The 13,377-nt window shown below is 38.7% G+C and overlaps 1 protein-coding gene across 5 annotated transcripts in view; it reads left to right on the top strand.

The window, feature by feature from the left end:
• The window catches only part of MSRA (methionine sulfoxide reductase A), a 300,787-nt gene that overhangs the window by 40,874 nt on the left and 246,536 nt on the right, over positions 1 to 13,377 (top strand). The window contains exon 2 of one of the 5 annotated variants that reach the window (XM_087776795.1): positions 5,395 to 5,474. The exons of the other annotated variants lie outside the window; for them this stretch is intronic. Within the exon in view, the coding sequence (XP_087632921.1) occupies positions 5,395 to 5,474 (80 nt within the window). The remainder of the gene's footprint in view (positions 1 to 5,394; positions 5,475 to 13,377) is intronic. 5 annotated transcript variants of the gene reach the window in all.

The following is a 13,377-nucleotide window of genomic DNA, read 5'->3' as shown; positions in this document are numbered from 1 at the left end:
CTGATCGAAACCGTTTCTTTTACATTTCTTACTTGATACATTTTCAGGAAATTAGAAGAACATATTAAATGTGTTATCTTCTACCCCATGTCCCCTGTCTCTTCTCCTGATCTTTTTACTTGTTAGGTTTTAAACATTTATGGGGAAAAAACATTTTAAAAGGGCATGTAACACAAAGGTAATCATCACAGTGCCATGCTGTTTTATGGGGCAATAATCCAGTCGCCTTGTTTGAATAAACTACTCGGCCTTCAGTCTCCTAAGCTTTACCTTAGGGAATGGAGCTGGATTATTGCCTTGTAAAACAGTGCTGCATTCCCGTTGTTGATTAATTATAAATCTTTGCCTATCACTAGTCATGCAGTACTTATACATGTCTTATAGCATTCCTGTTCCTTTCCTTCATGGCTTTGTCCTGCATTCAGAGAATCCACAAATAAAAGCTGAGTTCTGCCTGATTTGTGGCACTCAAACGTTATCTCCTTTCTGGGAGTTTCTGTATAAGCATGTTATACATTTATTTTCTTCAAATGAAGGTGAATCACAGCACCCTCCATGTGAACAGCTTCTGAGTGAGATTCAGCCTGCCTAAATTTCACTGAAGTCATTCAGTCTGAGATAACGGGGAGCGCCGTGGTGGCTTTAGTGCTGGTGAGGATCCCCTGCCTCCCCATGGGAGTCTGCTCAACCTCAGATCACATATCCACTTATTTTCTGCTACCGCTGGGATGTGTAAGCCAGTAGTAAGTAGATGTTAGCAAGGGACTTGATTAGTACCACCCAAATGAATTTTAAGAAGGCTGGGATCTCCTCAGGTTTGAACTGGGAATGTGGGCTACTACCTCACAGTGCCACCATCAAGATACTGTCATTGTTAGCACTTAGCCATATACTGATCACCCTACCTCTTCTTAACCGACCTTGTTGGGCTCTTCCAGAGAATTTTTAAGTCTTTTTCCACTTCCTGAGACTTTCTGGGAATGGGAAGGAACAGCCCAGAAATACCTGAAATAGCAAGAAGCCAGACACAGCCATGATCATATGGTTGCTGGCATGACATTTTCCGAAATGCAGGTAATCTAGCAGGGCAGTCAGTTCAGAAGTATTGCCTAATAGGGTTACGAATGGATAGACACTGTCCAAATTGGAAGATTATAGGATTTGTAACATCATTTGTAATTTGTGTGCTGAAGAAGAGTCTGAATAGTATTCCTATAAATTATGTCTTTTGTGGGGGAACAACCTACATAGGTTGACAAGTTTGCTCAGCGTACCATTAGTGAATGAGTGTTTTCTGATGTAGTATTTATGATTTGTGCTTGGCAAAATGGCCATTACCATTCCTTATTTATTTATGTATCAACTTGGATGCAACAGTTTCTATACTTTAAAATAATTTGGAAGTTGAACCTGGTGTTGTGCATGACCACCAGTTTACTAAGTAGTGTTTGATCTGGAGGACTTATCACACATCCAACTCAGTCATCAGAAATGATTATCAATTGCTGTCCTTGTGTTACTGTTACAAACTGTACAGGAAATCACGGATTCAAGCGTGTTTCTTTTGTGTCAGACAGCTTTTTTGGGTTCTCACGGGCTCGTGGGAGCCATACTCTCTTCTCATACTCCTGCTTTAGTAGTTCATAAACTGTGCAGCTAGATGGAGAAACTTCTTCTTACTTTCTGGATATGTTCGAGAATATGTCCTGGGGGACTGGGTACTACACAAGTGTCCTACTCCCTCAGCGTTAGATACACCACCAGAAGTTGGTGGAATAGCTTCGTGGTAGTCATCTGCGTTCAAACCACACATCACCAGTAAGGTTAGAGTTAGAGTAAATCATGTGGAGGATATTTACAATCTTTTCAAATACTTGATAGAAAGGAGATGAACCCATTGATTGTCCCATCCTAGGCTCACAGCTGAAATACATTTCTATGTCTATAGTAGGCTACGGCATCATAGTAAACAGAATGGTTTTCTGGTCTTGAGTCAGTCTGACCACATCCACGCTGTTAAACTCTTTGACCTGACAGAACACTATAGCAACATTCAAAATGTCTTTTGGAAAGGGTCCTGGTCCATACGGACACTGCGTAGATAAACACACCACCAGCCAGTCTGCAGGGCCAGGGTCTTGGGTCGAGTGCATACGCTGCATCCTGTTTAAATGTGCTTAAATTAGAATTGTCCTCCCTTTCCTTTCCTACTCAGCTTCTTGATTTCTTGTTCGTCATTTGTCTAGGAAGCAGTTTCTGCTTCTGTTCCTGACAGCTAAGTGACCTTACATGCTAAGATATGCTATTTTTTTGACACACCATATGCAAGAATCTCTCTTGTGCTTGCCTGAATTACAGGGAGGTTATTAACTTTTAGTGGGGTGGGCTCCTCTTTCTCACCGAGTGAGGCAACATGCAGATTTCACAGTGAAGTTCTGTGCACTGCGTTTTATAGTTTTTATAAATACACGCAGTAACAAATGTATGTTATAGGCATATGAATGAGACAAATCACTGCGCCCCGCTATTGACTTTTGTCTGAGATCAAATGTATTGATTAGTCACCACCTGATGGTGGCAGTGAATTTTGGATGCCTGATCCTCAATCTTTTTTTTTTTTTGAGGGAAACCGGGATATTTACTTCTTGAAGTTCTCAATGCTTTGGATGCTAACAGCTTAGCAGAGTCTGCAGTTCTTTGTACGGAATGGTCACAGGTGTGATCACCCAAGAAATGAGCATTTTTCAGTTTTTTGATTTAAGTGATCAGAACTGATGGCTACTCACTTTTACAAGGGTTCTTGAATATTGTGAACAGAAGTACATGAAATAAAGGTAACTTGGTCTCATTTTACCTATGTAAAACAGTTTAACGCTAATAATATCAAAAGGATTTTTATGAATGGTGTATACTGAAGAACAGTGTTGTATTAAAAAGTTATATTGATAACAATTATTTAATAATTTGTAATATGCATTTTTATTTTTACTGTGTCTAAATTTGGAATATAATGGGTAAACATTAACTATCAAACATTATTTAGTAACGAATAGAACTAGGAGGAAAAAGCAGAGGTTGTAGGAGGATGAGTTTTGGGAAACACGAGGCGGTCACTGCGTACCGAGATAGCTGAACTGCTGGTTTTGGTGGCAGAAAATCTATGAAAAGGTTTACAATGAAGAGCCAATTTAATTTTAGAAAAGAGGAGTCCTCGTGCTATCACCTGCATTTGGTACATGCAGGTTAATAAATGCCTTCCCTCTACGTATACTCAAGAGTGGTATTCCTTAAAAATGAAATATTTCTGCACCTCCATCCCCTAATTTCTTCTTGTTTTGTGCAAATGAAGTCGGAACAGAAGTGTATTTTAACTTTGCTTAGAGCAACAAAATTGATAGGATATATGATGCAAATAAATTGGCTCAGATTTTCACCTAATGTACCCCTGCTTCAATTCTCTTGCTGCCCTTGTGAACTGTAGTTATTGTTCTTGGATTGTAGTTATCTTTGAAGAGGCAGGGTTGCCTGTGGCAGTCGAGGAAAAATCAGAAGAAAATTTAAATGATTAATTAATGTAATCTAGTGTCTGTTTTACCAAAGGCTTTCACGGACTTATTTAGCTCGATTAATGAGAGAAATTCCAACAGCAGGTTTTTAGCATAGGTTTTTGAAGAGTGTAAATGACATAGCTGCTGGAGGGAAAGTGATCTTACACCTCTCTATATTAAGCCACCCACTGAATTAGTGCTAAGGAAAAATATTCTTTTAAAGCTTTTATTTTTCATTTAGTTATTATTTAGTATTTGTAAAAAATCACCCTAGTACAGATTTTCTTTGAAGTTGTAAAGGACAGAGGACGTAAATCTCAAATATAGCTCTCAGCTAATAGCATACATGTTCCTAAAAGTGACTGGGCAAAATCATGGATGAAAAGTTGGCTGGGGGATACGGAAGACGGGTACCACCTCTGGGCCAGGGAGGCCCTGGAGGCTGGGCAAATATTCTAGGAAGCTGTCGAGATGTGTTTGCGCTGCTGCTGTGCTCTTCTGCTGGGGGGAGAGCAAGGGTCTGAACTGACCCTTAGTTCAATGTGGTATAACTGGTTTGCGTTACATCTTTTAGGATTCAGAAATACCTGTAACCCAATGAAAAAGGAGTAAAAACGTTGAGATATTTAAAATTTTGAAATTTTTTTTAATCCATTTAAAATTGCTGTTATCATGCTTAAATTTGGAAACACACACTGATGAACTAAAATACTGCTGTTTTATGCTATTACAGAAAGAGTTTGGTTAGATGGGACTTCTGGAAGTTATCTAGTCCAATTCCTTGCTCTGAGCCTGGCTAACTTCAAAGTTAGTGCCTTGCTCAGTTGAGTACTGAAAATCTCTGAGGATGCAGATTTCATCACATTTTTAGGCACCCTGTTCTTGTGCTTAACCGCTTCCGTTGTGAAAAATCTTTTCTGTTTAGGGAGCTGAAGTTTTGCTTGTTGGCGATATCTTTCTTTCAAAAATATGCAACTAAATGTTTTAATACTTCTGAAGCATTTGCAGGTTTTTTAAAAACAAAAAAAATCTCTTGATTGATTATTTCCAGAAATTTTTTAATATAAGGCATACTAGGAATTGCTATTGGAGAATGTCATCAATTCCTGTCCAGCTGTTATTATACTATTTAACAGCAGTGAAAATGTTTGTCAGCCCAGAAGTTACAGCCGTCTATGGGGATGCAAAATATCTTGAGTTGAGATATAGGATGCTGGAGTGGAACAGTGATGAGCACTGAGAAAGACACGGAGATGTCTTCAAAATTGCCTTAATTTTTCTTGGTTTTTTTTGGTAGCCTCAAAACTGTGTCAAGTTCAATGCAAATGCATAGGCTTTCTTCCTCATTCATCCTTTTTTCCCCCTCCTTCTCTATAGATCATGCTAATCAAAATGGTAGTTCAGCAGAGAAAACGTCATACGCTGTAATTCTATAGCAGAGGAATACTGTCATTTTTGAAATGAAAACTAAAAAGCAAAGGTTTGCACTGTGTTGTATAATCATAGAATAGTGTAGGTTGGAGGAGTCCTCTGGAGGTCTGTGGTCCAACTTCCCACTCCGAGCAGGCCCAGCTTAGGTAGGTGAGGTTGCTCACTTATCAAAATATAGGTTGCTCATCTATCAAGAGTGTTTTATTGGTTGAAAGATAAAAGTAGATTGCCACTTATTTTTCTGAGCTGTCTCTGTTAAAAGAGTTTTTAGTGGTCAGAAGTTCAATGAAAAAACTACGGAAATATATTTTTCAGTGTACTAAAAATGTGTACACTTTACATGTGGCTATATGGACTAGGGCTAGGTGCATTAATTTAAAAGATGTGCTAATTATTCTTCCTCTTTCAAGAACAGGGGCAAGAATATTATACTCACCAAAGGTCCAGCTGACAATCAGGAGGCCAGTCTGACAGTGAGAGCATACAGAATTGGAGGTAAAGTGATAAAGGAGTAAGAAAGCTAGAAGACGGAGGGATAAAAATGAACCCCCAGGCAATCTGAATGTGTGAGTCAGAGAAGGGAAGGAAGGAGGATGGCTTGCGGAGGAGAACTACAGTAAGGAAAGAGAAAGTGTGGCTTTCAGGGTAACTCTGGCATGACTGTGGAAAGACGGACTGGGACATGGAATTTCCCGGGGACTCATTTTAAGGTCATGAGCCACAGAGGAAACCCCTCAAAAGAAGGCGACCACTGAACTGCCTCCTCATTTCCATTGACTACAATGTAAGCAGAGCAGGTCCCCGGGGGGCACTTAATCCTCTGCGGGTCTCCATGTTAGCAGCATCCCCAGATTCTCAGTGCGCCAGACCTAGTGTGCTGGAAAGAGAACTATACGCTAACAATTTGTGTAATCATTATGAGCAGCAAGGTTTTATTTTATATCTTACATTAGTACATAGCTTCACCAAATCAGGGCATGTGATATGCCTACATTTTTAGTATCAAGGGGTTTCAATAAAGGTGAAGAGAAAAGAATCTTACTCTTTTAAAGCTTGCATAAAATACTACGTGTGAATACAAAGCAACTGCTTCCATGAACCATAAACCAGCCCCAATGCACCAAGGAGGTTCATTATTCAGCCCAGGAACACTCATGCACAGCTCACAAATGCAAGCACAAATGGCATCCCCAATGGCTGCTGCTTTAGTGAAGCCTCTGGCAGCAAGGGGTCTATTTCTTCGTTAACTGTATATACATCTTGATTTATCCTTGTTGGCAAGCTAGCCCACCTTATTCCTTATACTGTGAAAGGCACACAATACCTTGATTATGATTATGATATAGAAGTGACAGTTTAAACAGCCTGTAAGTAGCTTCATCTTATCCATAAATGGCAAAAGGTTCTTTCATCACTTTTCTGTAGTTTGTATTTAAAATGACCGTTGTCTTCTTGGTATGTATCAGGGTAATATCTACCAGGACAGCAAAAGATATGCTGTGTTACCAAAAATTTTCACTGGTGTATATCTGTCAGTGATAATTCTGTTATTGCTTATGCTCAGATCCTAGTGCTTCTAGTTCAGTCTTTCACCAGAGAAGCTTATGATTCATTTGCGAGAGGAATGTGTAAGTTGTGTCCAAAAGCTGGTAGAGTGAAAACCACAGCAATGTAGCAGCTTCGTTGGTACTGAAACGGAGCTTGGGACTTTTCCTTCTGACAGAGTTCCTTTTGGGAGCAGTACAGATGCCATAATATAGCATTATGCTGACATGTATAAGGTAGTTGTATAGTAGTTGGTTATACCACCCCATACTGGCTTTCACGTAATTTGTCCAGGCTCGAATGCGGTGAACACCATGTTCAACTCCCGTGAACAATAGGTATCCTGAAAATGCATCTGAGAGGGAACTCTGCTAGATCAGTCATGTGTGGCCAATTCAGGCAAAGATAAAGTATTAAAATTGTCAAACGGTAAAGTGAAAATAGTAAGATGTTGGCATTTGAGCTTATTAAGGGTTCCCAGGCTCTTGTTTACCCAGAACTCTTGGCAAAAAGATGATGCAGTCTCAAGTGATATTGGTAGTTGAGCTGAATACATCCGATCCCTCCACTTTTGGGAGCTCTGCCTGTCAGAAATGGTGGATCAAAGAAGCGTGAGGTATTGATGGTAAGGGAACTCCTTGCTTTAAGAGCTTTAAGTGGCACTTCACAGAAAGTAGATGGCCATACCACTGTGTACGGGGTGCCTCAGCCAGGTACCGCGTCGTCACTGGAACTGGTCACCTCTGAAGATCTTTGGAGACCAATGCAGTGAACTTAACTGAAATGCCTGACTCTCCTCATTGACTGTAGGTATTTCTGGAGGATGAGTGAGTGCTTCTACATGACAAATATGCCTGTTAGCTTCCTGCACGTGCTGAGAAAATAATCAGTTAAAATTACCCAAATTGTCTTGGGCTTGTGTTTGTACTTTGCATTACGCTTTGTTTTTCACTCTGAGTGGAAGGACATTGAACTCATGTTGTGGTGTTTCTCAGATTTTATTTGTATAGCTGAGGTTTGTATTTGTATAGCATGATTTGCCACACATCCACACTAGTTCTTGCTGCTAGAAAAAAGCAGGAAGAAATTTAAACACCATCATATTCCTGTTTTTAGTCTTAATTGCTTTCAGTTGGATCAAAGACTGCCTACTAAAAGAAAGAGAAACTTCTAGTCTGAATTTAAAAAATCTTCACAGACTTATCATCAAACCCCAAAGAAACATCGGTTCTCTCATATTTACTTTCTTCTATTTTCCCAATGCCTGTAATCCTTCTCATGTTTATATTTACCTTTTTTTTTTAAAGCCGTGCATTCTTTTTGATGTTTAGCTGCAGAAACTGACTTTTCAGAAATTGTGGCTTTTTCAGTATGTTAAAAATATTTTAGTTTTAATACTGTAGCTGCATACATAATTTTAATATAGCTATATACAATTTTATAGCTTGCAGTTTTTCTGTGCATTTATATTGAAGAAGCAAAAGTCTAGGATTATGTATTGTTATTAAAAATGAAACTTTAAAACATTAATCCACCCAACAAATAAAGAATCCTGCAAAGCATTTGATGTTAGTTGCAAAAAATAATGTCAGTACTGTATCATATTCAGAAGAGCATTTTATGTGTTCCTCTGTTTTATGATCTATAACACCGCATTGTTTATTTCCAAAGCTTCTGTTGGATCCTTCTTGCTGAGATTATTTAGCAACTTGGTTTCTTATGTCCTTATGGGTGCAGAGTGACACTTTTCACTGCTGCCTCTTTTAAAATTTTCTTACATCTCATTTTCGTGATCCTATAATTACGTTGGATCAACGTCTGATTGTGTGATAGTTCACCATAAGGATCATCTGACTCAGTCCTCCTCTAATGGGCAGAAGCAGATGGTTTATTTGATCAAGGGTGATACAAACCTTTCACCCATTTTTATTATCTCTTTTATTATATTTTTGTCTGGTAAATATGCTGGACCTGCTTTGATATACTGCTGAGCTGTATATCACACATCATTTATGTAGTTACCAAGCCTTGAAGACATTGAGTTGTTGTGTTAGAATTTTTCTGAGTTAAGAGATTTTTGTTTTACATTGTTTTTAAGGTACAAGTTGTTTTGATCATTCTTTAATAAAATAAAGATAAATTTAATATAATGTCCTTCATCATTATTGATACTTTGGGATTGTAGTCTCCTAGCAACAGAAAAGAAGACAATTTGAAAAAAAAATGGTTAAGTATAGAGAAATCTACTTCTCTCTACATGCTTATTAATTTCAAGCTCTTAGTAAGTGGAGAAACTGCAGCCAAATTTAAAAAAAAAAAAAAAGTCTTTACTCCTGACTACTTTATGTATTTTCTCAATACTTTTTAGCGAAGAAATGGTCAAAGTATTTGTTTTATGATCCCTGCAGTCCAGCTATGCAGGAAGAAATGGTGAATTTTGCTAACAAGGTTGAGCTTAAACACAATTTTTAACCACATAATACCGGGTCATCCATGCTGTCGGGTCATCCTAGCCTTGTAAAAGGTGAAACAGACTCCAAGAATAAATGCTTCCTCTGTGCTGGGGGGTATCGGTCTCTAGCGGTCAGTGGTGACTGTAGGTCAGCTCATCCCTCACCATGTTTTGGATGCTAGGAAAAATTTCTTCACCGAAAGGACAGTCAGGCACGGGCACAGGCTGCCCGGGGCAGTGGTGGAGTCCCCATCCCTGGGGATATTTAAAAGCTGGGGAGATGTGGTGCTGAGGGACATGGTTTAGTGGTGGGCTTGGCAGTGCTGGGTTAACGGTTGGACTCAATGATCTTAAGGGTCTTTTCCAACCTAAATGATTCTGTGATTCCATTATTTTAAATACACATTTTTGTAAGAGTTGTTTTTTCTTTCTACCTGTTTAAAAGAAAGCTTCTAAATATTCTTTTATACCTGGGACTTATAATGTCCCTGTATTCCTGATTTCTGACTCACTGTCAATATGGGTCTTGACATTCATTTGATTAATTTCTGCTATTTCATTACTCTGTTAGAATTTTCGGTTTGACCTAATCTACCTCATTTTTTTTCCCTCTGTCTCTTACTAGTACATGATCCCTGCATCACGGATGCTTGTAAGCATTAGTATTAAAACTAAGTTAAAGTTGCATTTGAAAGCAAATACAATTTTAAACTAAGCAGAAGAAGCACATAAGAAGACATAACCTTTTCATTTGATATCTGTAGTTACCGCAAGCTTTTGGTATGAGGATAGTTAAAAAGTTACTGTCGATAAACTTGGATCCCAGCAACATTGTCTTGATCTCTGAGCTTCATACCATTTCATGTCATGCTTGGTTTGAGTGGCTTTTTGCTCTTGTTTTGCATTTTTTTTAAAAATAAAGGCACATAACCTACTTATTGATTCAGAGAGCAAATTTTTTAATTCACGGAATGTCACTTTGTCCTTATTTACACTTTATACACTGATTTTCTCTGTACCAGTAAAAATTCTAGTTTCTAAAGATGTTTTAGGTGAGCATTCCAAGTAACACTGTTAAAATTGGGACAAGCTATGTGAGAATCTCTTCCTTCTGCATATCTGGGCAGTTCAGAAATCGTTCTACACTTTATAAGACGCTGTCTTGAACCATGAGAGACATTTCAAAGAACTTTCCCCTTCTCACAGGGGTATTTGCGTAATCATCTTTGCTGGAAAATGTTCCTTTGGCATGCTAATGAATTCTCAACTCCAGGAGGTTCTTTCTACAAAGTTGCTTTACATCAGATTTAATGCTGTTAAAAGCACATAAGAAAATTTAACCCACAAAACATGTGCCATCATCGTTTATGCTGCTTCATGGAAGTGTGACATGCACGACGTGAAGAGATGACTGACTAAGATAACTGTTTATATAGTGTGAGGAGGAACAGGCTAAGCTGTAACCTTGCTCTGTTGGGTATAAGCAAAGCCCTGGGATGATGCTATTGTAGGTCCACATTAATTACTCAGTAATTATCCAAGAAGAGAAACAAAGAATTTTTGAGAGATTATAAGGGATATTGGATACCTGTAGTTTTATTAAAAAAAAATAAATTAGCCTTTTCTGTAAGCTCTCCTCTTTTGCTGACTTTTATGAGTTTTCAGAATTCTCCTTGTTAATGGGTCATCTTGGGGTATCTTGGGTCCCTGGTCACAATGCAAACATAGAGTGGCTTGAAAACGTAGCCTGCTAAGGAGAACTGGGGCCTGACAGAGCCAAATTAGAATTGCCATGAAACAGTAATTCTAAATTTTTTTTTTTTATCTTCTCTGCAAATTTCCTCTCTGAGATAACAGGAGAAATGTAAAGTCTTCTGGCCACTGTGCTACCAAGTCATAGACCTTGTTTGCTTTCCTTCTGGCTGCGTGACTCCTGCATGCTTGTGGTTTCAACCGGAGGTGTCAGTAGTTGTTCTGCTTCATCTGGTGGTTGGGATATTTTATAGAGGTGCAACGAAAATGGATTTGAATCCTCTTAGGATCTTGCGCGGAAGACTGAAATTTAATTCATCAACGTATGTGTTAGACTGGGTTGTTGCGCATTAGCAATACTGCCTAATGGAAACTGGTAGAGTCTTGGTGAAATCTGTGCTTGGTTAGTCGTCAAACCTTTTGCTGTTTTGAATATATTATTTTCAGTAAGGAAAACAGCACTTTCCCATGGGCATGCTAAGGACATTAATGGAATGCTGCAGCATTCAACAACATGTTAAAGAGCGGTAAATACTGTAAAGATGTTGCCTACTGGATTTTCAAAGGGATGTAAACATCCGTATTCCATTTTGACTTTTATCGAAGTTATGCATGCAAATACTTTATTTTTGAACATCCAGTCCATAAATTCTTTTAAGTAGTTGCCAAAAGGCTTACTTTCAGTAATAATTCTTAATGGAGGAAAAAAGCAATAGCGCTACTCCATCATTAGAAATAGTTCCTGAAACCGCTCTACATCATTGGTAAGACTACATCAAGAATGATATATGTTGATGATGTCGCCGTGATGAGGATGTGGAAATAGTGAAGAGAAATAAAGGTCAGCCACAAAAATGATTTTGAAGCTGAAAAACAAGCCTTGTGATGTAGGTCTTGAAAAACCGAAATTGTAATTCTATATGAAGAGAAGAATGGATAGGCAACCCTTGTATGTGAGTACCTGTATGTGGAGAAGGTGGCATTTTAGTTTTGCAGAGTAAAGCGTAAGATAGAAAGACTGAAGGCGACGATAGATAAATTCATCTCTAAAACAAGGTTGGTTTGCTAGCTGCAAAGATCATTGAAATATGGAGCAACTTCCCAGGGGACTGTTATACTTATTGTATCTGGAGTCTTTAAAATGAGTTTAGGTTTATATTTCAAAAGCTTAAAACCTTTTTTGGGAGAAGTTATTTGACCTGTAAGTGCAGAAGACATTTTTAATCTCACAGTTCTCTTGTGCAACCTCTTGCATGGCAGGTTTTGAGCCCGTATTACCATCAATAGCCTCCATGGATTGTATTAAAACAGTTCTTAAAATATTATTTTTAAGGGTGGATGCAGGTCATCTGTGCGTGTTAGGACTTCTTCAGTACACAGCTGGCTAACTGATTTTTTCTATTATGCTTTTCCGGAGGGTGATTACAACTAGAGAGGGGGTGTCCAAAGGGCAGAACAGTGTTTGCAAATCCACAGGTGTGTGTTTCTGTAGAATTAGGCAGCGTGGGGATGTTTGAGGGCAGAGGGTCTGCTGGGGCAGCGCTGAGCATATTCCAGGACAGGAGGTGGCAGCCATGGTATCTCCTTAGCTAAGTCTACAGGAGGAATTAGTGCAAACCAACAGAAACAGATTTTTAGATTTAGATGGCATTGAGGATCTGATGTCTATGCTGCAGACATTTCAAGGCTTTTTATGTCAGATTAGCTTTAGTCTGGCCCCATGGGCTAAATACCTATTTGCAGCTGGACTGTATTAGCTGCATTTCTGGAGTGAAACTTCCAGTTCAGTTATATTGAAGAGGGATCAACTTCATGCACTCCGAGACCATTCCCCTTGTGAAAAAGAGCAATTAAGTGGAGATTATCACAAGGTTTGCCTGAAAAGCGCACTCCTTCTCTAAGCTAAAATGCTTAATGTGGATGCACCTTTTACTGTAGCCATAGGGATGAAACTTTGGATTGAATTGTCTCCAGCACATCCTGCTTTGGAAGGAACTTGTTGTTTCCTCTGAGAGAAAGCCCAGGAAGAAGATAATAAAGACGAAGTTTTGAGAGGTAGGAGAACAAACCCAGAAGCAAACCAGCTATATTATATTGGCAGATTAGAGAAACCTTCCAATAACACTCTACTGTGGGGTAAATGATACTCTGTTCACCGTAATGGTTTATCAGGTGTGTTTTGAATAACAGAAGATCTTTGGCAGTGCACCAAAAGTAAATTTGACCCTCACCCTTTTGCAAAGCCTTCTTGCCTAAATCTCGGATCAACTCTCAATGCAGTGAACATGGGGAACGAACTGCCTGCACTGAAGAGCTGTACTGAGCCAAGAATACAGGCACTGCTCATGGCATAAGGTGACTGAGAATAAGATTACCTAAAATTTAGAAGAGCATTTCTAAAAAATTAGAAATATAAAGTTCTGGACTTGCCTTCCAATGGCAGTAATAAGGCAAATCACTTAAATGTTGTACAGATGAAATGACCAGTGCATTGCTGAGAGTGTGGGATTGGACTCAGTGACCCGGATGGTCCCTTCCTAATGGAATAACAATTAAACTATAATTTACAATATAAAATAGTTTCCAATGTGAATTGTGTTTATCTTAATATCTGACGCTTTTTGAAAATGATTTGACTGTCTAGCCTTA

The sequence above is a fragment of the Nipponia nippon genome, unplaced genomic scaffold, assembly GCF_047370975.1.
Source record: "Nipponia nippon isolate SJK-2023a ecotype South Korea unplaced genomic scaffold, ASM4737097v1 scaffold_4, whole genome shotgun sequence".
Classification (NCBI taxonomy): domain Eukaryota; kingdom Metazoa; phylum Chordata; class Aves; order Pelecaniformes; family Threskiornithidae; genus Nipponia; species Nipponia nippon.
The sequence above is the reverse complement of the archived record's forward strand: the minus strand, read 5'-3'. Positions and strand labels throughout refer to the sequence as shown.